This window comes from Glandiceps talaboti, chromosome 11 (genome assembly GCF_964340395.1).
Source record: "Glandiceps talaboti chromosome 11, keGlaTala1.1, whole genome shotgun sequence".
NCBI lineage: Eukaryota > Metazoa > Hemichordata > Enteropneusta > Spengelidae > Glandiceps > Glandiceps talaboti.
In genome coordinates this window covers 20,454,060-20,481,688 of record NC_135559.1, presented here as the reverse complement: position 1 = coordinate 20,481,688, position 27,629 = coordinate 20,454,060, and the positions used below count along the sequence as shown (strand labels likewise).

Here is a 27,629-nt window from a genome sequence, read left to right as displayed (position 1 = left end):
GACACTAACGTAGTTCGGAAATGCAATCGACCAATCAGCAATAGCTATATAAAACATTGTTTATTTGATATTCACAGTCAGGGGTCGCAGCTATCAGCAACCTATCCTAAACCCACGTATAGTGAGGGCCGTGAGAAAAGCTAATATTCATCAGTGGTACAAATCATCAGACAGGACCGTCTACCACATTGTTTGAAACGTGAGTAGAATTTTCTGTGAAAGTGACAGATACCATGATTGTGGTGCTTATATATATGCTCATTTTGTGTACATATATATATATTGTTACAGTACTGTACATGTACTCGCTCGTTGCCACAAAATCAATAATTTATCAATTATTTACACAATACCAGCTTATGACACTATTTAACGAACTGGATTTTTTAGACCAAATATATAACTATATAAATAAATAAATAAATAAATAAATAAATTAGATTTAAATTAGATTAGATTTTTAGTGAATTTCAAGGGTTTTTTTTGCAAATTAATTCTTGTGCCATACATTTTACTTGGCATTTTTATAAGTTGTTAAGGTCTTTCTTTGTTTAAATTTCATCTTGGATATTAGGTTTTAACAGTTTTTAAGATCTCTCTGTTTTATGTCGGACATTTTTACAGTGATGCTTTTTCTTTTTTTAGTGCTGTAAAGCGCATTGAGGCTGTTGTGTAATAAGCTAATAAGAATGTATTATTATTATTATTATTCATGACATTCACAAGCCATTAGCGGTCCAAAATAGACCATTACCCGTCTCGCGGGAGACGCCATTGAATGCATAGCAACCACATTCGGGTGGTCAAGCTGAAGTGTCAACCGCTTAGCAACACCATTGTTCTCGACGTCACGTACAGTGCAATACGTATGATCATGGAAGTATACTTCCATGGTATGATAGATCAAGGGAAGCAAACTTTTAAAGTATGGTTGTAAAAACGATGTGCGTATGTGAAATTCATAACTAGCCGTCAGACGTAACGGTGATTTTTGGCCGTCTGGGCGCAGATGAAGAGCGGTTGAGATTGACAGTTTCAACATGAACTTGAAAATATTACTAGAGTTGGATCCACTCGAGGATCGCAGGCCCTATGGTTGAAAACTTGCATGTCAGGTCGCGAATATTGTATTCCTATTTTTAAACAACGTCTAAAATTTGATACAATGTCATAACTTTTCCATAGACTTTTTATACGTACGTCGCGCGGGATCGCGTAGCGTCGTCTAAAAACCAACACAACAACGTGTACGCGATCACTTTACTGCATAACGTGCTGTTAATAGTTGGCAATGATGTAATTCTTAGTCCGTAATTCGTCAGCTAAATTCGTCAGGGTCCGCTAAACACTTTGAAATCGGTTGAGAATTTTTTTTAGCTGTCTTTGATTTTATCATATACATTTATAAATGAGCTATATATATGCATTTAAAATTAAAATTTAGAGATACTATGTCGTTTTATTTTACGAATTTGGACTATGAGTTCTACAACATGTTCATCGAACTCAAGTATAAACATGGCTGACACGTACATGTGTTTCACGCATCGCCGGTGATTCCCAATTCTAGTTCCTGACGATCGTATTCCGATTTTAATCTAAGTTATCTTCATACAGTACTAGTCTAGTTCATGACAACCGTATTCCGATTTTACTCTACGTAGGGTAAAATTGGAATACGGTCGTTGGGAACTAGACTGGTAGATATTGTATGAAGATAACATGTGGTAAAATCGGAATACGATTGTCAGGAACTGACTATGATTTCCCGATCTGTGACGATAATTAAGAACTTTTCAATTCTGAACTCTAGGACCGAAACGGGACATTGGCACTCTAAAAATGTGTAAGACTTTTAGCTTTCGTCCGTATTTGTCAACAGCGTAAATGTCAACGGTTCATAAGGGCTTACGGCTGGTGGATGTGTAGTAGTACTACGCCACACTTCATGTGCATTGCATTCTAATATACTTATATTGAATATTGGTGACGGGAAATGTTTCCACCATGTACATGTGTACTAATAATCAAAACTACTCGATTTTGCTTGTCATTAATTACCATTTCTCAAGATTGAAATATTATAGCCATCTAGTATGCTGCATAAGTTTGGCACTGACAAAGTATTCCCAGAAATGACAGTCAGTTCGGAAATATAATGACAGTGTGACACTGGCGTATTTTTCTTTTAACTTGATGTTGACACGCTATATTTTCGCAACATGCTCTTTAGTTCGTGTACTTTCAATTGTTCAATGTCTTCCATGATGACTTAGGATTGTAGATGGTCATAAACGGTAGTATTTTTTTCAAACTAATGCATTGACTTTCATATGAACAACATGGCCACTCCGCAAAGCTTGACCTCCGTAGCAACCGTTGCTAGGTTATTTGCATATCTCGCGAGATCTGCCGCGAGACGGAAAATACTTCAGTCCATGCAGACGGCTGAATAGAGGTTTTACAGCTGTTTACTTGTGTTATGTAAGAGCCCATCATCACATGGGTAAATATTGGTACTCTTTGATAACAAGTCAACTTGCTTGGGTAATGGCTTGTCCCAGTAATGTATTATTATTATTGTATTATTATTATTATTATTATTATTATTATTATTATTATTATTATTATTATTATTATTATTAATATTATTACAAGTGAAAGGGTTTAAATATTATATAATAATGAGCAATTTTGGGAGGACTTTAGAGGAATATCACTTATGGTTGCTGTGTATACGTATAGGAGGTGTAAAAGTTGACGTTTTACACCCATAACTAATTGTTCAACATTTCCCATTCAAGCTTCAAGTCGTAAAAATTGGGAGCTTGGTACTTGCCATGTATAAAAGTATAACAATATTATCTTATTTATGACTAAATTGGCACTAGCACTGCGGCCCAGTGAAGATCTCAATTGTCCAGTATTCCCCGAAGCATTTAGGCACTAATATTTGATTGACAGCTACGGTAGCGGTAGCGATGACTCAGATTTTCAGTCTCTACTTACGGTTTTTCAGACAGATTGGTGTGCATTTGAAAAGGTTGAACATGAGCTGAGCGAAGTTTAGTTGTCATAAATTAATGTTGCAAAGTTTAGTGAAAAGAATATCGATTTCAAGTTTTTCTGATATGAGCGCTGTAGTACTGCCTGTGGTGAGTGTCCGGCCGTGGAACACGTCATAGCGATATCGCTGACCTGTTGATAGCATTATTTGCTGATGGGTATTAAACTAAAATATACGGAATAACTCGAAACTCTCAATTTTATTTGCCACACAGCTTTTATGAAATTAAAGACTGATTTTTGTGAACGCAAATGCTAGGTCAGTCTGTATGTATTACGTGTAATTTACTTACAGAATAACGAAGTTAGAGATATGTATTTATTTAGGTGTACAAGGTAAAATGTGCCTGTTTACAAATTACAATGGTTTTCTTAATGAGTTTTACCAACATAGCCAGCGATAGCATATCATTTTCCAGAAAAGAATTTAAAAAATGACAAATCTAAAACTAAGAGATTTTTACAAAACCCCTTTGGTCTCTATTTATGAATTTTCAGACCGATTGGTGCGCATTTGAAAAAGTTGAACGTGAGCAAAGTGCAGTTGTCATAAAAGAACACGGCCATTGTTTTTCTATGGGAAATCTGACATGGTATTCGGAATTAAATGTCAAATTCGCACTCCTACAATCGCTTGAATTAATTTTTTATCTTTGCGTTACTTGCGATAAAATTTTGAGATTTTAAGTCGTTTGAATCTCTTCTAACATCGCATGGTTTTGATTTGATTTGATCGCAATCGAAAATTTAAATGCGATGTCATTGTGCTGGCATGCCATAAAGTTGACTTGACCTGTGTCATAACTTCTGCTACTGTAAAACGCTGTAAGAATATTGTTTCATTTATTACAAATTGTACTTTCATGAATAGCCAATAACATGTAATAATGTATTAATCCTTATGCAAAAACGTATGTGAAATTATGAAATGTACGGCATACATGTGAAGTGCACGTGATATAGGTCATTCCAGGTATGATGATATTGTTACACTGTGTAACATTGTATCACATTCACACGGTGTTTAAGTGTGCATCTGCACAGCGCGTGCGTACTAAAACAACGCAAATAAAAGGTCACACAACCTTGACGGTGACACAACTGTGAAATCATGGATAATTTACCAATATTCCCTTAAAAATGGAAGGTATGGAAGGCTACTAATCCTCAACTATATCCGGCGGCATTGTGTTCAATCATAACGCAACTAACGGTTTCCTTGAACGTAACTTTGGATGGATATTTTGGTACACGAGTGTCAATGTTGTGTCAAACTGGACCTTATTACTCAAAGACCTACATATTATCGAATGTTACATCGCTTATCCATCACGATCATGTCATATATTCAACTGAAGTTTATGTACTACGTGTGCATATATATATAATTTACATTGCCAAGAAAGGAAAGTTGAACTTTGTTCATAGCAAAAGGTATGTAGAGCTGATGACTTCATTAACGTACATACATGTTTGTAAATGTGAAAATGACAAGAATATGTCAAGATGGGGTTGTATTTTCAAGCTGAGTAATTTGTATCAAATCGTAATTTCACACAGTATATTGTTATTTCTGTGTTATACTGTCATTATTGCTAACGGTTGCAGGCTTTTAGTTTTACAGGTAATATTTAACAGAAAACTAGCGAAGGCCTGTAATTTTCTTCACATTCCCACACACCGGTTTGTTTATGTATGTACATGTAACACCCTCCTTGCACGTGACATGTAGTCGGGCCCGGCCCATCGAAATTTGGGATCGTAATTGGACTTTGTAATCGGCACAGATCGTCTGACATACATGTTAAGCTTTTACGACCACTCAGCTTGTCACTAGTTGCATATTTTATTTGGACTTAGAGTAACAAAATATTTGGTATTTTAATAGCAAACCCATTCGTTTCTAGGTGTATGTCAGATGTATTTTTTTTACTAAAACATGGCATTTGTAATGTAAGTGTATTATATGTTTCCAAGAAAGCCACTATCCAATTTTAGATAATCTGTCTTACAATGGATAGCACTAGTGCATATATCCCAAAAGTAAGGAATTCTTTTTGTAAAAAAACTATGTTCTTGAATCTTACATAAATTTTGCCAAATAGTGCATAGTATGGTGATTTAGGTTACCATGGCAACATATGTTTCTGAAATGATAACTATTTTTGAACTCAGCATAACAAACTACCCAAGATAGGGTGGTCAATATGCAAATGAACTATGTTATAATTAAATTTATCATGTTATTTTCCAGATATGTAGGTGTTTAATGAAAACATTTTTTAGTCTTACTGTCTATTCTGTTTCCATGGAAACAGCTGTCCTATTTCAGATAATTTGTGTTACAACAGATAGCCCCATCTGATACATGTCAAAAACAAGGAAAAATTTTCATTAATTTTTATTTTTTTCCATGTTCGATGTCAAATTTGGGAAAAATCATCCACATATTATGGTGATTTTGGTTACCAAGGCAACGGATGTTAATAAAATGACCCCTTTTTTTGAACTCAGCATAAAAAACTACCTCAGGTAGGATGGTTAATATTACAAAAAATATTATTATTATATAATATTATTTAATTATTAAATAAATAAATGTATTTATATGCAGGTGACTGTAGATTTTGTAGGTCAATACAGCCTGATTACGATTGCAGACTTCTTCAATCTGATGCTAGTCTCGTTGCTAAATGGTGTAGATCATGGAAGCTCAATCTTAACATCGATAAATGTAATATTATAACTTTTTCAAGGAAAACTAAGTCTAGGGTGATTGATTATACATATAAGCTTGATAAACAGCCAATCAAGAGAGTACAAGTAGTCAAAGATTTAGGAGTATACCTAACTCATAACCTTAGTTTTTCTCAACATATTAATCATATTATTAAAAGGTCATTTCAAATGCTTGGATTTATAAGGCGTATTGGCTCGAATTTCGACAACGTGCAAACCTTGAGAACTTTGTATCATATATCATATGTCAGAAGCAATTTAGAATACTGCTCAGTAGTCTGGTCCCCTCATCAGAACTACCTCAGTCAGAAAATTGAAAGGGTTCAAAAGAAATTCATTAAATGTGTATGTGCGTCAAGCAGGGTTATGTGTATGAGTCAGATCGATACTCAGAATTATGCGGCGTTTTTAATTTGCCTCCCTTATTTCTTAGACGTAAATTTTTTGACCTGTGTTTTGTCTATAAATGTGTGAATTCTAGATTTATTTGCCCAGATATTCTTGATAAGTTTAATTTTTATGTTCCTCCAAGGTGTTTTAGATTTAGGGAAATTTTTAGGCTTCCTAACCACGGTATGGATCTGTCCAAACATGCATTAATTTTTTATCGCGCTCTACAAGGCTTTTAAATAATCTGTATCCTTATGGCATTGACCTTTTTACGTCGTTTGCTGATTTTAAAAATGAATTGAAAGAGTTAATATATACAGACGGGTAATTTTACTTAATTTTGTATTTCTTTATGTTTATTGTATTTTTCTCATTGTGTAAAGGTAATGTGTAATTGTTATTGTGATGTATGGTACACGTTTTGTTCAATCATTTATTGTATTTTATCAAGGTCGTCCTGTTATTGGGCTAAGCCTGTTGGATGATGAATGAATAAAATAAAAAATAAATAAATAAGTAAATAAATAAAATCATGTGATCAAACAGGTAAATAACCAGTAGTGGTGCAAAATACACCAGATTTAAAGTGAATGCCTTCCGTAAGGATTTATGCAAGAAATTTAGCTCTATATCTGTGATTCGTCAAGTCCCAATGAAAGTTAGTTGTCAAAAATATTGTTCAAATGCCCGCCACGCCTCCTATTCTCAGCACAGGAAAGCTTGCCATCCTCGACTTCACTCGGCTTTCGTGATCCCCTACATACCAGGGATATGGCATGTGCGTGTTGAACTTCCTTCTGTCCCACCACGAGTTTACACATTCTCAAGATTTTGTTGAGTGGCGCACCCTCACTGTACACTTATTATATAGAGGTCAATGTATAGATCACCATTATTGATACATTGTGGCGAAATTTTCTTCCTAGGCTAGGCTAGGCGAGGCTTGGTCTATTTTCCATATTTTGACCACACACATTTGGGTATAAATTATAGATTATTACACTTGATAAATATGTAAGAGTGTATTTATATCCTGAGATACAGAGCTAGATAAATGATTATGTACAAGCCTTACAACAAACAGCGGTAGTTTGTTATCGAGAGAAATCGGAAAAGAACACGGTAAAAAGGAGACGGTTCCAGGTCAATATAATACTTCCTAAACTTCTAATCGAAAATCTAAAAGGACACGATTTCTTTTTATTCATCTGCGCATCAGTGTGTGAAATTTAAAAATGATAAATCCATATTTGACGAAATTGAAACAATGATAAATATTTCACCTGTTTGTGAACTCTGCGCTCATTGTAAACCTATTTTAAGGCCAAGGAAAAAAATTGTTTTCTGGCGAGTTTGAATCACTTAAATACCCTGCCTCGGTCTTCTTTTTTCTCGTGTGTGTGCAGCCAATGCAGAGTGCAGATCCAAGGGAAACACAAAATAAGGTTGGCATGAAACCCCTGAAAACAGAGTTTTTCTCAGTAGTGTATAAAGTTGGCATCAGATTCAGATTCGGATCTGAGGCCATCTGACGCTCAATATAACGTTCATAAGATAACCTACCTGAATCTGAATCTGACGCCAACTTTATACTCGTTCGATCGATTAATTACTCAAATTGGTCATTAATATTCATCGGATTATTACTAAAACCTAATCAGTTCTTGCCATTACCCTTCGGAACATGTCTATGAAATTTCGTTTGAATTGATGCAGCCATATTTTCGGAAATGCTGATACAGACACACACACACACACACACACACACACACACACACGCACAGACACACAGACTTCATCAGTATATTATAACCTTCCTTACGGAAGGGTAAAACTCATATTAGTTTTGTCTACATTTCCAAAATGATAATAATTTTATAGAAACACTTGATATTGTCATTAATAAAAGTATAGTCAATCATAATGGCCTTGTTTCAGCAGACATTGTGACTTTTGAGTATTTGGTATGACAACACGACGTCTCATGTGATGCTGAAGGCCAACCTACTAACTAGAATTTTAAGTAGTATGGGCCTGACAAACTGCCTGATTCGAGACTGACAATGGTCGGATATATGGGGATATCATACCTACAAACTCGATGCAGACGGTTCAAGTTTACCTCCATTTTCCCCACCCTTTCATAGTGTCCAGAACTATTGCACAGGCCTCGAGCTTTGTGATTTAGTTTTGTTTTTTTTCAATATGGATATCAAAATGTTCATTAAAAATTCATTAGACATCAGCCATACTTTACCTTCATCAACTTGTTTCGCCCCAAACCAATAACGTGGAACAGAGCACAAAGTTCATAACGTAACATATGATATTAATCTGTTGGGGTTAGTTCGTTCACTTCGTTACTAAGTAACACTTCAGCCAGTCGGCAGTTTGTATACCGTGTCATGGGAGTTGTACCTTGACTGCGGTTGTTTACAGTCACAGAAATCACTAATATTTGACATATATCTATAAATGTTTAGCCATTACTGATATCCACTGATGTGTGTTACCTCAAACAACACTGTCGTGGTATGGCATGTAAACTAGTTAGAAATGTCTCAGCAGTTACTTGTGTATCGGTGAGCGAGAATAAAATCTACTAGACAGATACAGAAAATAAGTGATATTATTGGAAAAGCCACCTGTCAGCTTACTCTGACCAAGGGCATGACTCCATGAGGCAACAATTCTGGTGTCTATAACAATATTGAATAACATGAATAAAGACAACATCAAAATGCTGTGTCAAGTTCTTGTTTATAATTATTTCAGTATCTTAAATTGATAATTAATATCTAATTATTATTATACACAGAGAAATACATAATTAACTCGCTCGAATCGCGCTGGAATATAAATAGAATATACGGGACACTGCGCTGTGGAGTGTACCGATTGAATAGCGCACCAACGGCCATAGATTTACGTTACTTCTCTGTCTTGTCGCGCGATCGCGAGCTCAATCAGGGGCATGAGGCAACAATTCTGTTGAAACCCAAAAATGATATCCAGGTAATAAAGGCCCAAGTTAGCTATGAGTCACATTTACATACTTACTTCTTTATTTGTACAGTTTATTTTAATAAACTCATACACGTCTACACATATTTGTTATTTTGGGTATGTATTTGTAAACTTTCCGGTCTTTTAAAAAATGAAACATTTTTAATAATCGCAGAAAAAGTTTATATAAATATGGAAGACTCCAAAAAAGAATAAAGGAAAAGAAACTTAGTTCGCTCGCGACAGCTGACGCTTTGATGCATGACGCGCTGCATGCCGTGCTCGAGCTCGAGCCTAAACGCATTCCTTGCTTAAACTTGTTATACAGAGGGGTAGGACGCGACATCGAATAAACCAATCAGGACGCTTCAATTCGAACATATGACCATGAATGTTCGCTCGAAGCTCGATACCACCTGCTGCCCTCTTGTGGTGAGGTATATATTTCGCATGTTTCAGTACATTGTGGCGTTTGCGGGACAGTAAAACAGATTGCCGAAACAGCATATTATATGAACTGAAGCTCCGAAACGGTGCGTCTTTTGCGAGGGATATAAACAAAAATACAATTGATAATATCTTGGTTTAATCAATATTTGATGCCGTAGAGTTACGGTAGGCTCGAAAACACAGTCGATTCCGGTCTATATTATTTTCATAAAATTACGTAAAAATAATCATTAAACATTACTCGTCATATATGTGTCTCTTCAAAATATACATTTGAATGAAAGAGAAAACGTAACAACATCATTTGACTGAGTAAACAAAAACGCGTAAGTTTGCCCGAAACAGAAAGCGTCCGTGAACGAGGGCGATGTGGTTTCAATCTTTATACGACGAAAAAGAACACCAAAGTGTCCTACCCCTCCTTTTTTTAGCAATTGAGCAAATTGAGCAAATGTCGAGCTCGTGCATATGGAATTTTCAAAATCCAGTACTTTTATGGACGGTTGCAAAGATTCGAATCATTCGAGCTCGCGATCGCGAGCGCGCGACAAGACAGATAATTTATATGACCGTTGGGGGCGCTACACAATCGGTATACTCCACACACGTTAAGCGTTAGACAAGACATGCATTACGCATGTTTAAACGTCCCAGTCCGCCGTATTCTATTTATATTTCAGCGCGTTTCAAGTTACTGTATGTATTTTTCTGTGTATTTTAATTAGATATTAATTATTGATTCAAGATAATGAAGTAATTATAAACTTGACGGAATTTTTTGATATTGTCTTTATTCATGTTATTTAATTGTTGATAGACACCAGAATTGTTGCCTCAGATCGTAGCGCATACATCCAGAGCTACCTCAGATCATGCCCTTGAAAAGAAGGAGGGGGGGGGGGACACTGTGGTGTTCTTTTTCGTCGCAAGATTGAAACAACATCGCCCTCGTTCACGGACGCTTTCTGTTTCGGGCAAACTTACGAGTATTTGTTTACACAGTCAAATGATGCGATTCGATCGAGTTAAATATATGTTTTCTCTGCGTATTATAATTAGATATTAATTAGCGATTCAAGATACTGAAATAATGATAAACAAGAACTTGACGGAACTTGTCGATATTGTCTATATTCAAGGCGTTATTCAATATTGTTTTAGACACCAGAAATGTTGCCTCAAGCCCTTGGCTCGATCGAATGATTCGAATCTTGGCAAACTCCATATCAAAGTACTTTTATACAATAATCATAAACGGTACATTTTTTACATCAGAAACACTTCAACCTATGACTATGATGGTGGTTTCCCACTCAATTACAGACAGTTAATGAGGTGGTGCAACGTTCCAGTGAGGAACAGCTAGTGCCACCACCCGAGATATTTCTTGTCCCTGGACATTTACCAACAAATAAATCACACGGAACTCCACAAATGCTTCAATTCTACCTTAAAACACCAAATAGCAACGTATTATTTCATTTCTCGAGCTGCGCACAAACCGTCAAAAAAGCCTCCATAGCGGCGATCCGTTACTACTATAGTTAGTGATTGTTGTGCGTGTACCGTGTACCGCGTACCGTACCCCGAGCGTGTACTACGTGTTTATTACGTAGCTCGCAGTATAGTCCTTGCGTCTGAATGAATAGTTCTGGTACATTGAACCATTTCTATGTACAGCTATTCTGAAATGAAAATTGAACCATGTATCAATGGCTTCGATTTTATTAGCATACGCAACTGTCAATCTAGACGCTTCAATATTCATGCTACAGTTACCCGGATACGTGTCATACACGTACACATCGATCATATCAAAGGTTATCCAGGGTCAATGCGTGTTTATGTCTGGAGTTGACATTGACCTGACTATTACCATAGACTATTGTCTATGCTATTACTCTTCCAGAATATATAGGTAACTAGACCAAGTTTTCATTATCAAATGTTTGGGTTTCATCTTTTAAAAAAATAAAAGAAATGATTTTACATTTAGGAAAACAGTAGTCAGTACATGACAACAGTACTTTGACCTTGAACATAAAACCTTCTAGCTTACTGTTAAAAAATGAATGAATTATCATGCTAATTTAACGTAGTGACGTTGCACCACCTCTTTAACATAGCAAGTCGACCTGATTCTGCGGTATTTTCAAACTATGGGGGTATCGTTTCGGAAACGCGATCGTAATAGACGCATTTTAGATCGATGTTGTTGAAAATTATTGATCAGGTAGGTCCAGTGATACGAAAGTGTTGGTTATATTTGGTGTTTTGGCAAACCTTTTGGATCGATGAAAAATGATGTCAGTTTTGTCACCGTTTTGGTAAAATGGCTTGGTTTCCGAACTTGTGTTGTGTTGTGTTGTGTTGTGTTGTGTGTTGTGTGTGTGTGTGTGTGTGTGTGTGTGTGTAGGGGGTATGACATCGCTACCGATTTTATAAGAATATCGCCAATCCCTATAATAACGTCATTGTTCTGTATTAGATTCTTATATTTAAGGGACCGGTCAGTTTCTCCAGCCTGGGGGGGGGGGGGGCGGTGGATTCTTAAATCGGGCCGACAAAAAGTCACTGACCCCCCCCTATCTGTAAAACCAAAAACAGGCTGACCCCCCCCCCCTATCACATAATTCTAAAACATGATGACCCCCCCCCCCCCATATATAATATTCGCATGACAGGTATTTTTTTATCATGACTCAGTGTGGACTGCTTGACTGTCTTGCATCTACTTTATAAGATCCCAGGTTAGCACTATCATATTGAACACATATTGCCTGGCCATGAGGGCTATAGCACCCGTTTATTACACCCGAGGGACTGTGAGTTACCAGAATCACATGCTATTTCCCGAGGCCAAAGGCCGAGGGAAATAGCATGTGATTCTGGTAACTCACAGTCACGAGGGGGTAATGAACGGGTGCTATAGCCCGAATATAGGCCAGGCAATATGTGTTTTATAATATACCTCATGCTGTGAACTCGCGGTGGCAGACGACATCGTCAGAAGCTGCCATTTTGACCCGCTGTGAACGCGCGGTGATCACGTGACTATGTAAAAATTGATGGGACTATTTCCCCAAGGGAAGTAGTCATTCTATTTTCCTATCACGTGACTGATTCTAGCGAATCATGGCACAGTATTATCACTAGGTATATTATAATTATAATTATTGACTACACAGGGTAAATATATTCGAAAAGGAGTTTAATAGCATCTTGGCTGTGAAAGGTAGGAAAGCTTGAGAAGGGAATATGTACATCTGTTATGGGGGTCCTAGGGGGTCTCCCCCTAGAAGCCCAGGAGGTTTTTAACTCTGAAAAGTCAATTTTGAGACTATTCAGACATTTTCAGAAAATAATTTCCAAGCTTTACAAGACAGCACCAACATGTAAAATGCAACTACATAAGGTTGAAATATTTTTGAAATATAGTTTGATAGGATCTTGACAGTAAGAGGTAGGGGGAAGATCTTGAGACTAGGATGTGTACACCTCATGTGGGGGGTCCTAGGGGGTCTCCCCCTAGAAGCCCTGGAGGTTTTTAACTCTGAAAAGTCAATTTTGAGACTATTCAGACCCTTTCAGACAATAATTTCCAAGCCTTACAAGACAACACCAACATGTAAAATGCAACTACATAAGGTTGAAATATTTTTGAAATATAGTTTGATAGGATCTTGACAGTAAGAGGTAGGGGGAAGATCTTGAGACTAGGATGTGTACACCTCATGTGGGGGGTCCTAGGGGGTCTCCCCCTAGAAGCCCTGGAGGTTTTTAACTCTGAAAAGTCAATTTTGAGACTATTCAGACCCTTTCAGACAATAATTTCCAAGCCTTACAAGACAACACCAACATGTTAAAAGCAACTACATAGGGTTGAAATACTTTTGAAATATACTTTGATAGCATCTTGACAGTAAGAGGGGAAGAGCTTGAGACTGGGATATGTCCACCTCATGTGGTGGGTCTGAGGGGGGTCTCCCTCTAGAAACCCTGGAGGATTTTTACTCTTAAAGCCAATATTTAGGCTATTCAGACCCTTTCAAGCAATAACTTAATCCATGCTTTAGAAGACAGCAAGTATCAGAAACTATTCTTTATAACTTACACTAAGGGTTGAAATATGTTCTTAAAAAGTTTAAATGGCATCATTATATACATGTAGTAAAGGTCAGCACATCTATAATGGTAGTATCATTGGTAGGGGAGATTTGGAGTTTAAGGCAATTTTAGACTATCTTGGCAAAAACGTTTCAGATCTTGAAAAGACAATATCATATTAAATTAGAATAGGGTGAAAATATTTAAGAAAAGTTTAATACCATTATGACAGTAAAAAGGTTGTTGGTGCATCTGATTGTTGGTTGAATGTATGAGTGACCTCTGGGGGTGAGGGAGTCCTTGGGGTTTTCCCCCTGGCAGATCTGGAGTTTTTTGGTTGAGATACTAAGGCAATGTTTAGGTTATTCATAACCTTTGAGGTAATATATCCAAGCTTCGAAAAGCTAACGTAAAACGTTTTTTAAATGAGTTTCTCATATCACATAAAATGGAATGTAACATTAGTATATAGGGGCATTAATATTGCATGTATAATAAAGTCACCGGTATGTTAGAGAACTTTAGGTGGTCATACCTAGTGTATAATAGTAACTGGAATCTGATGAGATGTGGTGATTTGTAGTGTCAATAGCATGAGGAGTAGAACAATTTAGATTCACTTCATTTATAAACTATCTATGAAAATTACCATTACGAAACCTTCAAGTTCACTTTTGCCCCAAACTGCAATATAAGCGAAGCATTGATTGTGAAACAGCCAAGCATTTACATGACATGTTCTGTAACTAGTGTGGTAGGTAGGTAATACCGGTACATGTATATGAATATGTATAGTTAGGTTTGAACTAATAAGTAATGTTAAAGAATTCATGTAAGAAACAGGGACAAGAACAAATATTGACATGTACCACATTTCAGACAAGGCTATATGCCATTGTAGAAAGGTTTTTTTTTCTTCCATCACAATCTAAAACACAATGACCCCCCCTATCCACAATTTTCAAAACAGCATGACCCCCCCCCCCCTACTGCCAATTTCAAAAACAGGGTGATCCCCCCTACCAATCCACCGCCCCCCCCCCCCCCCAGGCCGAAGAAACTGACCGGTCCCTAAGAACATCAGTCATGTAGCTTTTCTGTAACATATATTTATATGGACGTCGCTGTCCGAATTAAAGTCTATACTAATAATAATTATAATAATAATAATAATAATAATTAGGACCGTCATAGACAACAATAAAACCATTTAGGAAAGGAATAACAGTTTACAAGCGACTGTACAGATCCGGGTTATCTTAAGGTCACCATTGCCTTGACTCATTACAAAAATGGGGGCCAGTCCGGGAATATGTAACCCCGAAGTTTGACTGAGAAGAAAGTTTGGCTTGAACATTGAAATTAGTCAACACTACCCTAGTCTCGCTGCACTATGTTGACGAAGGCAGACACAGACAGCAGACATTGGAAGCAGGCAGATAATACCTTTGACCTTGAATTTGAACATCAAACCTTCTAGCTTACTGTTAAATTACTGTATAACAAGAAACAAGGACTTTACCAACGTTTATCAGTTTCGCAGACTTTCAAGAGCGGTAATTTATAGAGGTAACATAATATAGGACATAAATGAAAACCCAAAGTAAGTTTTTTTTAAAATATTCCTATGCAATGTGATATTTACATGTAACCATACAACTATTTCTCCCCATGCTAATGTGCACATTATTCACCTAGCACATGCTTCATAATACAGCACTATGTAAGCTGTATAGTAAATTTGGTTGTACCTAAATTTTGTCTTTATACCCAGCAAAGAGTCCACTATAATAAAGGTAATGTTACTAATTCATGGATTTCACTAGTTCTCCTTGCAAACCATTGAGTGTTCACACTATTCACCTAGTAGACAATAATATATACAGTACTCTATGATATGATGTACTCCACTTTAGAAAAAGTACATAATATGTGGTGCATTTTGGGAAATTTCATTATTTCATACACAAATCAAATGGGTTTTTTTTCATACAAACCATTCAGTGTGCACACTATTCACCTATTTGGCTAGTACAAATCGGCTATAAAAAATGGGTATTTCATACACAAATCAAATTCTTCTTTTCTTGCAAACCAATGAGTGTGCACACTAATCATGTACAAGGCCCAGTAAAGTACTATATCAGCTATCATATGATATATGTGACTTTATATTAAATTTGTGTTTTATACCCAGCAGACACACCTTTATTTAAGAAATTATAGCAACATTTACAAATTTCAATGAAACTTCCCATTCGTTTTGCTTGCAAACAATTTAGTGTGCACACTGTTCATATAGTAAGCTTAATAAATCTATATATAAGTTATAACATGATATATTTCACTTTTGATAAATTTTGTCTTTCATACACAGAAAGATGTGGTGCATTATGGGAAATTTCATTATTTCATACACAAATGAAACACACTTTTTTAGCAAACCATTGAGTGTGCACACTTTTCACGTATTAGGTCTAGTACAATATTATATCAGCTATCATATGATACACGTGACTTTAAATAAATTTCGTCATTTATACCCAGCAGACACGCCTTCATTCAGGAAATTATAGCAATAATTACTAATTTGGTGAAACTTCATGTGCGTTTTCTTGCAAACAATTGAGTGTGCACACTATTCATATAGTAGGCTTAATAAAGCTGTATATAAGCTATAACATGATATATTTCACTTTTGATAAATTTCGTCTTTTATACCCAGCAGACACAGAAAGATGTGGTGCATTCTGGGAAATTTCACTATTTCATACACAAATCAAATGCACTTTTCTAGCAAATTATTCACGTATAAGGCCTAGTACAATATTATATCAGCTAGTATATGATATACGTGACTTTAAATAAATTTCGTCTTTTATACCCAGCAGACACACCTTCATTCAGGAAATTATAGCAATATTTACTAATTTGTTGAAACTTCATGTGCGTTTTGCTTGCAAACAATTGAGTGTGCACACTATTCATATAGTAGGCTTAATAAAGCTATATATAAGCTATAACATGATATATTTCACTTTTGATAAATTTCGTCTTTTATACCCAGCAGACACAGAAAGATGTGGTGCATTCTGGGAAATTTCACTATTTCATACACAAATCAAATGCACTTTTCTAGCAAATTATTCACGTATAAGGCCTAGTACAATATTATATCAGCTAGTATATGATATACGTGACTTTAAATAAATTTCGTCTTTTATACCCAGCAGACACACCTTCATTCAGGAAATTATAGCAATATTTACTAATTTGTTGAAACTTCATGTGCGTTTTGCTTGCAAACAATTGAGTGTGCACACTATTCATATAGTAGGCTTAATAAAGCTATATATAAGCTATAACATGATATATTTCACTTTTGATAAATTTTGTCTTTCATACCCAGCAGACACAGAAAGATGTGGTGCATTATGGGACATTTCACTATTTCATACACAAATCAAATGCATTTTTCTAGCAAACCATTGAGTGTGCACACTATTCACCTATAAGGCCTAGTACAATACTATATCAGCTATCATATGATATATGTGACTTTAAATAAATTTCGTCTTTTATACCCAGTAGACACGCCTTTATTTAGGAAATTATAGGAATATTTACAAATTTTGATGAACTGCACTTGGTAATAACGGAGAGCCAGAGGCGAGCTGTTATATCGGAAAAATTACCTCGAGCAGCAAGATATGGAACAGTATTTGGCAAATAACATACTTATACGTCACCTGCGACTATGAATTCATTTTTGAATGTCTAAAAATGCTGTTTCATATTAAAATAAAATCACTTCCATGTTATACTGTTAAGCGTAGTATCATGCACCTCTCCGATAACTGAAATGCGGGTTGTTTACACGTCAGCCTTAACTTTATCATCCAATCAGAATGTGTGTTTGCTCAGTAGTATGACGTAATGTTTACTATATCATATGCATATCACTCAGCGATATATTCAAACTTATAACCATCAGCTGAAAAATAAGTGCATCTTTGTTTTGCGTACTGTATTCCATTAAATGTACAGAAATGTTCGTGATATGCTTTCTTGTTCTAGTTAAGGTTTTCCATTGTTTTCCAAATGGTGTCTGTGTTGTTTATTACTTCTTATCAGATGTACATTACAGACATTACAAATTGGAAGAATAGTTTTATATTGTCTTTTTAAGTTGATGTCAGTTTCCGCATCCACTACTTCTTGCGAGACTTCACATGATTTTCACGGATTTATTATTATTTTTCTCGAATGTCACAAAAAAAGTTAAGGGGTGCTGTGAAAAACTAGGTGGGGTTCGGGTAACCGGAACCAAACAACTTGTTTTTATTAAGCCTTAACATTTCTAGAAATAGGATTGATTTTATTAATTGCTTTCTCCTTCCACCAAAATTCACTGAAATCAGAATCAATAAAAATAGGTAGTCAGAAACTCATCAGTAAGAAATCTACAGTTTGAAAATTTCAAAAAATTTACACTGGTGAGATTTGCCTACATGTACATTGAAAGAGCTTATGTCTAAGCATACAAATCAGAGAATTGTGGGATAATCAGTGTACTGTACTACTACTGTGTAACAGAGACTGGCATTTCCAGGGGTAGGTACCAAATATTAGTTAAGAGCCTGATTGATAGTAAAGGGTACAAAAATACAAGTTGCGAGGATATTCTACGTCGTACTACATACATAGTTGCAGATAAAATCTACATAACTACAAACACAGAAGTCTTGTGTTCCAAGTGTCCATTGAGTATTCAATATGGCAACAAGTTTGAGTCATACTCGCCAAGGTAAGAATTAGTCGATTTTCGCTTCCCAAAATCAAAAATGCATATTATTCATATAGCGAGAGTTCTGGGAAGAATGAGATGACAGACGAACATGGAAAAATTCATTGATCAATCCCACCATTTGTGAGGAGTTAAGAAAAAAAAATTCCTACCATGGGGATGTCTTATTCTAATTCTAAACACAAAAATGAGCCCAATACTAATACATGTACATGTACATGTACAGCATACCATAATGTAAGAATCAGATAAAAAATTAATAGTGTCAGCTGGCTGTTAAGTGTTGCATGTGGCAGCTTGTATAGAATATGCTAATGTGTAGGAATTTGTATTGGGTTCATCAACCCCACGGTAGAACAATGTTTTGGCTAACTCCTCTCACAAACAGTGGAATTGATCAATGAAATTTTCCATGTTGGTCTGTCAACTCACATTCATCCCGGAATGCTTGCTATATATTTTTGATTTTTGGAAGTAGAAATCTACTAATTTTTAGTACCTTAGTGACAATCACTTAAACTTGCCACAATGGACACTGGGAATACAGGACTTCCATGCTCATAGATGTGTAGATTTTGAACTAACATCCTTGTACATGGTACTCTCTAGAATTTCTTTGAAACTTGTATTTTAGTACCCATTATGTCATAATGTTTTTTACATCATATCCTATCTGTGTACCATTACTAATAGTTGCTACATACACACTCTACTTCAGTAGAGTTTAGTAGAGTTCTTTGAGAAGGTAGGTGTGGCAATTTCTTGTTGGTTCATTTGGTTATACTGATGAGATCAACCAGCTCTTTCTCATTTTCTGGTGTTCAGTGCTATTCACCATCAGTAATCCTCAACATGCTGTTCTCTAAACCTTGGTGTTCATATAAATCTGCCCTGTCATTCATTGTTCCTGTCCTCGTCACATATTTGGTCATCTACAAATACCATTTCCAGTCAAAAACCACATTCTTCTTCCTAGACTTCTCATCCCAGATGCTTGCTCAGCACTGACTGGAAATAAAAAATAATAATATTCACACACTAGTGTACATGTATAGTAACTTTGCTTAGTAACATTTATAAAGTTCTGCAAAGTATCTATTGTAGAAAACTTTAAGTTTATCCACCTGGCTCTTTACTTAAAAAAATTAGATTCTTTATTTACCCCATGCAATCTGAGCTAACAATGTACTTTATGTAGCACTGTAACTCACTTGTCAAACACTGAATGGTAAGGTACATTGTATATCATATGATAGGTTTTGTTTTTCACAATGACGTGATTCTGGATTGGAGTGGAGCTATCTTGATTAGTTGCATCAAGACAGTTTTATCATCAAATGTAAATATCAATATTGAGTCAGATGACATACATTGTATTCATCAGAAGAAAAAATAAACATTTGTTTTGCAATAAAATAATAAAAGTGATGCAACATCACTTACAATTTACATTTTACTTCACTGAACCTCCTTTGCAAGTAAATTGTTCAGCTCAAATGAGAGAGAAACCTACATTGTAGTTATGTGTTTAGAATATATTTTGATCCTATGTATACATGATGTGCATACGTACAAAATGTATGTATATGAGTAAAACTGTTTGGAAGAGTAAGCAGACATCATTTTGAGCTATAACTTTAGTCAAGCAAGGTGTAACCAGTTGAAATAGTTACAAAAAAGAAGAGTAAACAATTGAACTGGGTTAGTGACACTTGCTACATACAGTGTAACCCCCATTGCATGTCCCAAGTAAGAAAACTTGTATTACATTTCATCATACACGAACAGTTGCATGGCCCCTTTTATACATTACTACCTCACATTTACAAACAAATTGCCATTCCTCTAGCACTAAAGAAGCCATACACAAATCTTATAACATGCTGTAACAAAGTGTTATTAATATTAATTACCCATCTGAGCTACCTATAGACATACTACTTTCATAAGATTTTACACAGTATTTCATGAATATGCTAATTAGCTGATTAATAAAAACTTATTTTAGCCCTGTTCCACCACTTTGATTTTAGACTTTTGATATTTGATGTTGTTCAGCAAAAATTGTGATCAAGATGTACTGAATATAATTTCTGTTACAATTAGTTCACAAACCTTGACTGGACTATATAACTGTGTCGAGACATACTAAATACTAATATACAAATGTAATAGTGCTACCAGGTACCCATTCCAAAATTTTGCAATGCATGGCTCCCTGTTTGCCATTTTTTATCAGATTGTACTTTTGAATATGGATAGGTCTGTATTTATTGTTGAAATTAGGAAATGTCCAATTTTTTTGGCAGGTAATGCTACACCACACTGTCTATTTAAGCAATAACCCCCGCCGAAGGCGGGTAAACACGAGATTTTGGTACAATTCGCGACATATAGCACGAGCCGAATGGCGAGTGCTATATGGAGCGAATTGTACCAAATTCGAGTGTATACCCGCCTTCGGCGGGGGTTATTGCTATTATATTATATCAAAATATGTGTCTATTTCTTCTAAATGTGATTCTGTGGTTATTTATATGCCTGAAAAGGCGAATTCGCTCGTACAGAAAAAGATCGTCGGTAATAGATCGTCGGGAACGAGCATATATTTTGATGAGTGGATACGTTCACGTCGCCCATACACACACACTGCATGAACACAAACCATACACTGCATTGCATTGCATTGATAAATTACTTTATTTACATCATATAATGCTAACGAAAACGCGTTGAAAACTAGAGCAACGAAGAAAACGGGGCAAGAGGTCAAAGAAAGTAACAATTTTGTTTGGATATTTACATAAGAACAATACAATCTTGTACACTGCTAAAAATAGATGTCTCGGCGTTGAATCAGTTGAATGGAGAAAGCTCGAGGCAGTAAATCAGAGACGCGACGTTACAGTCTACTTTAATTTAATAGTTAACAAATTGAACATTGACTGAACCTGAAAATGTACAGTTTTGAAATAATCCTGACGCACTTGACTGATGGTTAAAAGTTAATTATAAATTGGTGTTGCTTGATTCAACGAGAGCAGGACGCTGACGGCTCGTTGCATGGGAGAACTTGTACGTTATCAGCCATGGCCAGTGATGTTGAAGCCACTGATCGATCGTTGCTTTCGATCGCAAGGTCATCAGTGGAATTATTTGGACTACTGTAACCCAAACTATTGTACAGGATACCTGACATACCTTTACTCTGAGGAAGTGTTAACTTATTTGGTATAAGAACGAACACTAGCTTCTTTTTTGTGAGTACTATTCATATGCTAGTTTAGGGGCCCATTTTACCACTGCCAGCCGTGGTAAAATGGGATTTTACCACAGTTATTATCCAATCAGAATGGCCCATAGTAGCATGATATAATATAATTGAGATTATACTATGCACTCAAACGCCATTTAGAACAAAAAATATGGAATATTTAACTGGTGGTCGTTCTATGTCACAACATATATCTCATTCACCGGTTCTGCTGTTTTCAAAATATTAGTCAAAACTTTCAAAATTGCCATTACTGTCCCCAATGTTTCTAAGATATTACTGGCACTGATAAACAATGTTATTTTTCAATATTTTTCTTCATTCTTCACGAAAGCTGACTGAAGACAAGGATGGCAAGCTTTCCAGTGTTTAGAATAGGAAGCGGGCATTTGAACAACATTTTTGACAACCAATGTTCACTGGGACTTCAAAAATCACAGATGTAGAGCTAAATTTCTTGCATAAATCATGAAATTGCAAGATTACCCTTATGATTTTGAATTTTAATATGATACAACACATCTTTTGATATACTAAAGTAGAAGAGAGTACAACGAATTGTTTACTATCCACTTTTATTTCATCAATCTGCTCTTACAATTGAGACGTCTCTAGCTGACTTGATGCACAGGCTTGACGGTATAGCCTAGACACTTAATATCTAGATTTAGATCTGTTATATATTATATAAAATATGTTCTGGCAAACGACAGTTGTAAATCTAGTCCCTGGGCTACGTTTACAGTAGTCCAGCAGATAAGTTCAGCTTTTAAGCTGGACCCAGATTTGTTGTCTATATTTTATCTTTGCTGATTACTGTTGTCTTGGACATACAAAGTCAGAAGCAACCGCATGACATTTTGTCATCCTTCACCAGTTTTAGTTATCGGCTATTTTTTTCTTTGACCATATGAATTGACAAAAAATGCAAATTGAAAATAAACTTACTGATTAGCTTATTGATTACTAGTACTCATTATCCCTCTAAACGGGTTCATATATGTTACGATAAAATGATTAGACCCTAGTGTGACCTTGGCCTTGACATTACCATTGTATTTTAAAACGAAGCTTCTGGCGATCATATTGTTTTTGAATTCTTCTCTACTTTAATTCGATACTTAATTTGCAAATCATGCCCAAATAAAACATGTCTTTAGGTTATTGTTGGCTTGCTCAGAATGGTATAAAGTAACAGAATGCATATATAGGGAGTAAATTGGTGATCTGTTATTTCTTGTTTTTATCATGAGTGTTTTTTCCGTTTCTCTGTTAATTCTGTTTTCTTTTGATTTTTGTCCATTTTCTCGCCTTCATTTATTTTTGTTTGGTATTATTATACTGGTAGCTCTCGTTTCTTAAAGTGAGGAATTCGTATGTTACATTAGACCTTTATTTCCTGTTGTAGAGCTTAAAGAGCATTAAAGGAATTAAAATTTAAAAAACACGCTTGAGAAGCTTGAAACATAACAGATATGAAAAACCAATTTCTGAACTATTTGTTTAAAAATGTTAAGAAAGAGCATGACCAAGTAATCTTATAGATAACACACATAAAGTTTGAGAGAGTTTGATAACACATAAAGTTTGAGAGAGTTTGATAACACACATAAAGTTTGAGAGAGTTTGATAACATACATAAAGTTTGATAACACACATAAAGTTTGAGAGAGTTTGATAACTTCTGTTACTATTTCAAAAGAACCGGGATCAAACTTTCATATTTGGAGAAATTTGATAACTTCGAGTTTCAGATATATTTGATAATTTATTTGTCCAAAGTGTTAATAGATCACGAACTGTCCAATTGTTTGTATTGTAAAAGTTCGTAGCTACAGTAAATTTTGCCTCCTAGCCTGCCCTTCCATGAGTGTTAATAATATTATTATTATTTGTTGATTTATTTCAGATGTTGTTATTAGGTTCTTTCAAGCGCCTAAAAGGTCATAAGGCATTGTTTGCATTTGTGGTGTTTCTCACACTCGCGTTAATCATTCCCGTAATGCAGTTTATCAGCCGAGATGTTATTTATAAGTCGGAAATTGACCCAAATGTTCTATGGACAGTCACTCGTATCTTAAATTCAAGTTGGACCTTCAATGCAACTGGAGCAGATGAATTCAGGTAGGTACTGAAATTGTACGACGCCATGCTGGTTTAGGAGTTATCGGAACATGTTTGGAACAAACGTCTGTTATTTTTGCCCTGGACAAAACCATTTCCCTCATTATGATGGCTAGTGAGTTTGTGGACAGTTACACATGAGTTAACCGACAGTTTCATTGATGGATGACAAGTTTGCAGACACTTTAATGTGTTAAAACTGTGCTGCTCACATGAATTGTGACATAGATATACTGTTACTATAATATAAAATAAGAAACACGGTTTAAGAAAGAGACTAGAAAAAGAGTAATGTTAATGTTACATATAGATTGTTTCTCATAAATTCTTACATGCATGTTTGAATATTGAAAAACATTTCATGATTTTTTTTTAATGTATAGATCTCTGCTTCATCATCTCCAAACATCAGAGAAGTTCTTGATGACCCAAAAAAATGCTGTACAAGGACAAACATTTCAATATTTAACAAACGAAGAAACATTTGAAATTACTCCTGACATGTATAGAAGATTTCCACAGGTAAGCTGAGTGACATTATTATATGTTAGTTGTACTTATTGATAGTAAGAATTCCCCCTCCCATTATCAAGGGACTGTATAGAGTCATCGCTTGAACACTTTTATTTCAGTACTTTCCAAACAGTTAACCAGATGTGCTGCAATAGACAACTCAGTCCTCAATTGGGTTCTTCTTTTATGTTTACCTACTTTAAGATGACATCTCACACATCATGATATAACTTCTTAATTCCTTGGATTTAATATCCTTGGATTTAACATACATACATACATACATCCATACATCCATACATACATAGTTTTTTTTACATACATACATACATACATACATGCATACATACATACACACACACATACATATACATACATACATACATACATACATACATACGTACATATACATACGTGCATACATGCATACATACATACACACACACATACATATACATGCATACATACATACATACATACGTACATATACATACGTGCATACATACATACATACATACATACATACATACAATCAATCAATCAATCAAAATAATTTGTAGAGCGCCAAAATCCAGGCAAAGTTCTGTTCAGGGGCGCTGGATGGTTAATCCACACCGTAGGCTTTACAAAACAAATGTGTCTTCAGTTTTCTTTTGAAACAATCAATAGTTGGTGCAAGTTTAATGTCAGTTGGCAGTGAATTCCAAAGCATTGGAGCAGCATAAGCGAAAGAACGTCCACCGTAGTTGATTTGCTTGTAACTTGTTGTCGTAAGAAGGTTTTTGTCCTTTGAACATAAGGTGCGAGCTGGTATGTATACTTGTATAAGGTCGGAAATGTACTACGGTGTAAGACCATGAATTGCTTTGTAAGTCAGGAGTAAGATCTTGTAGTCGATTCTAGAGCGAACTGGTAACCAATGGAGTTTGATGAGAGTAGGAGTTATGTGTTCATATTTCTTTGACCGGGTGATGATTCTTGCAGCTGTGTTTTGTGCGCGCTGAAGTTGGTTTGTGACTGATTCAGGGAGACCATACAGTAAAGAATTACAGTAATCAAGTTTAGTGGATACAACAGCATGAATTAAAGTACAGCAATCCGCACTTGAGACGTATACGTATTGACGTATAGATCCAATGCGGCAGAGATGACAGTACATTGATTTACATGTATTCTTGATGTGCTGGTTATACATGTGGATATTGTCAAAGAGTACACCCAAATTCCGTGCTGTTGTAACTGGTGTGATAGACGCAGAACCAATATTGACGGAACGGAATACACATACATACATACATACATACATACATACACACATACACACATACATACGTACGTACGTACGTACATGCGTGCATGCGTGCGTGCATGTGTGCATGCGTGCATGCATACATGCATGCATGCATGCATGCATACATACATACATACATACATACATACATACATACATACATACATACATACAAAACTCATGAATACAACACAGCTACCTATCCTGACATATGCTGGCGAAATATGGGGTGTTCTCCAAAATCAAACAACTTGGGACAAAACAGAGACAGAAAAATTCCATCTACGTTTTTGTCGCCAAATATTAAATGTCAGCAACAGAGTGAGCAAAATAGGATGCAGAATGGAACTTGGGAGAGAACCACTGATTAGTAGAATATACTACTCAGCAATAAACTATTACAAATACCTCAAGACATTAGACAATAACAACTTAGCCTATTATGCAATGAATGACATGGAGAACAATGATTACACAGGTTCATGGCTAACTACCTTTGAACACAATATACAATTATATAACAGCAAGAATATCAACAATTTAACAAAACAAGAACTATACAACTCAATTAGACAATATTATATCAATCAATGGAATGAAAATAACAAAAGGGAAAACTCTAAGTTACGTACATACAACAACTTCAAAAATTCCCTGGAACAAGAAGAATACATTAAAGTAATGAACAATAAACAACACATCAAAACAATAGCCAAATTTAGATTAAGTTGCCATCAACTTGCCATTGAGAAGGGTAGATATACAAAACCAAAAACACCAGTAGAAGACAGACTATGTACACATTGTAAAGAAATAGAAGATGAAAGACATCATCTAATTCATTGTAAATTATATACAAAACAAAGAGAAAAAATATTTAGTATTATCACTACCCTCAACTCAAACTTTATAAACTTAGATAGAGGAGAGCAATTTAGATATATACTACAATCAAAACATAAGGATATTATAACCGCTCTCTACATATACCTGGATGATACATGTAGTCAATAGACACACACTAGAACTACTGTATATTTTAATATTTATATTTCATAGATCATTATTAACTTTATTTTGTTTAAATACCAAATTAGAAATGTAAAATTTTCTAAACGGCTAAAATAAAGTGTTATCTTATCTTATCTTATCTTTTACATACATACATACGTACATACATACATACATTTTGTACACACACACACACACACACACACTCACACACATGCTTGTAACTATTCCATAACTCTTTCAGGAAATGCCACTACCTACCACAACACTGTTTAACAAATGCAGTATCGTTGGTAACGGTGCAATACTCAGGGATAGCAATTGTGGTAAATCAATTGACTCGGCTGACTTTGTCTTAAGGCAAGTAGTTCAAGCATCACGTGTACATGTAACAGAACATCTTAATACTCATAATATACCCGTACATTGATATATTGGAATGTAACTGCAAGCTACATTTCGAAGGTATTCCATATTGACAGTACAGCCCATTGACTCGCCTATCTGACTTGGCATACTGGCTTGACAGTATAGCCCACTATCTGACTTGACATACTGGCTTGACCGCATAGAACAACAGAGAGGTGCCTATCAGACTTGACATACTGGCTTGACATCATGTTATACATCTATCTACCATGTTATACATCTATCTATCATGTTATACATCTATCTACCATGTTATACATCTATCTACCATGTTATACATATATATGTTATACATCTAGCTATCATGTTATACATCTAGCTACCATATGTTACATATATATATATAAATATATATATATATATATATATATATATATATATATATATATATATATATATATATATATATATATAATATATAT

At 35.3% G+C, this 27,629-nt stretch overlaps 1 protein-coding gene across 1 annotated transcript; it reads left to right on the top strand.

Annotated features, from left to right (window-relative positions):
* Positions 1–138: 138 nt before the first annotated feature.
* On the top strand, positions 139–27,208 carry LOC144442142 (alpha-2,8-sialyltransferase 8E-like). The gene is made up of 4 exons (XM_078131409.1): positions 139–199; positions 23,749–23,963; positions 24,347–24,485; positions 27,023–27,208. Exons 2-4 carry the CDS (start codon positions 23,749–23,751, stop codon positions 27,206–27,208), a joined length of 540 nt encoding a protein of 179 aa, XP_077987535.1. The 5' UTR covers positions 139–199.
* Positions 27,209–27,629: the final 421 nt, after the last annotated feature.

Excerpts from the sequence above, each read along its gene's own strand:
- LOC144442142 (XM_078131409.1), top strand. The coding sequence starts at position 23,749 with ATGTTGTTATTAGGTTCTTTCAAGCGCCTAAAAGGTCATAAGGCATTG. Across the intron at positions 23,964-24,346 it reads ACTGGAGCAGATGAATTCAG|ATCTCTGCTTCATCATCTCC; the intron begins GTAGGTACTGAA and ends TTTAATGTATAG. Across the intron at positions 24,486-27,022 it reads TGTATAGAAGATTTCCACAG|GAAATGCCACTACCTACCAC; the intron begins GTAAGCTGAGTG and ends TAACTCTTTCAG.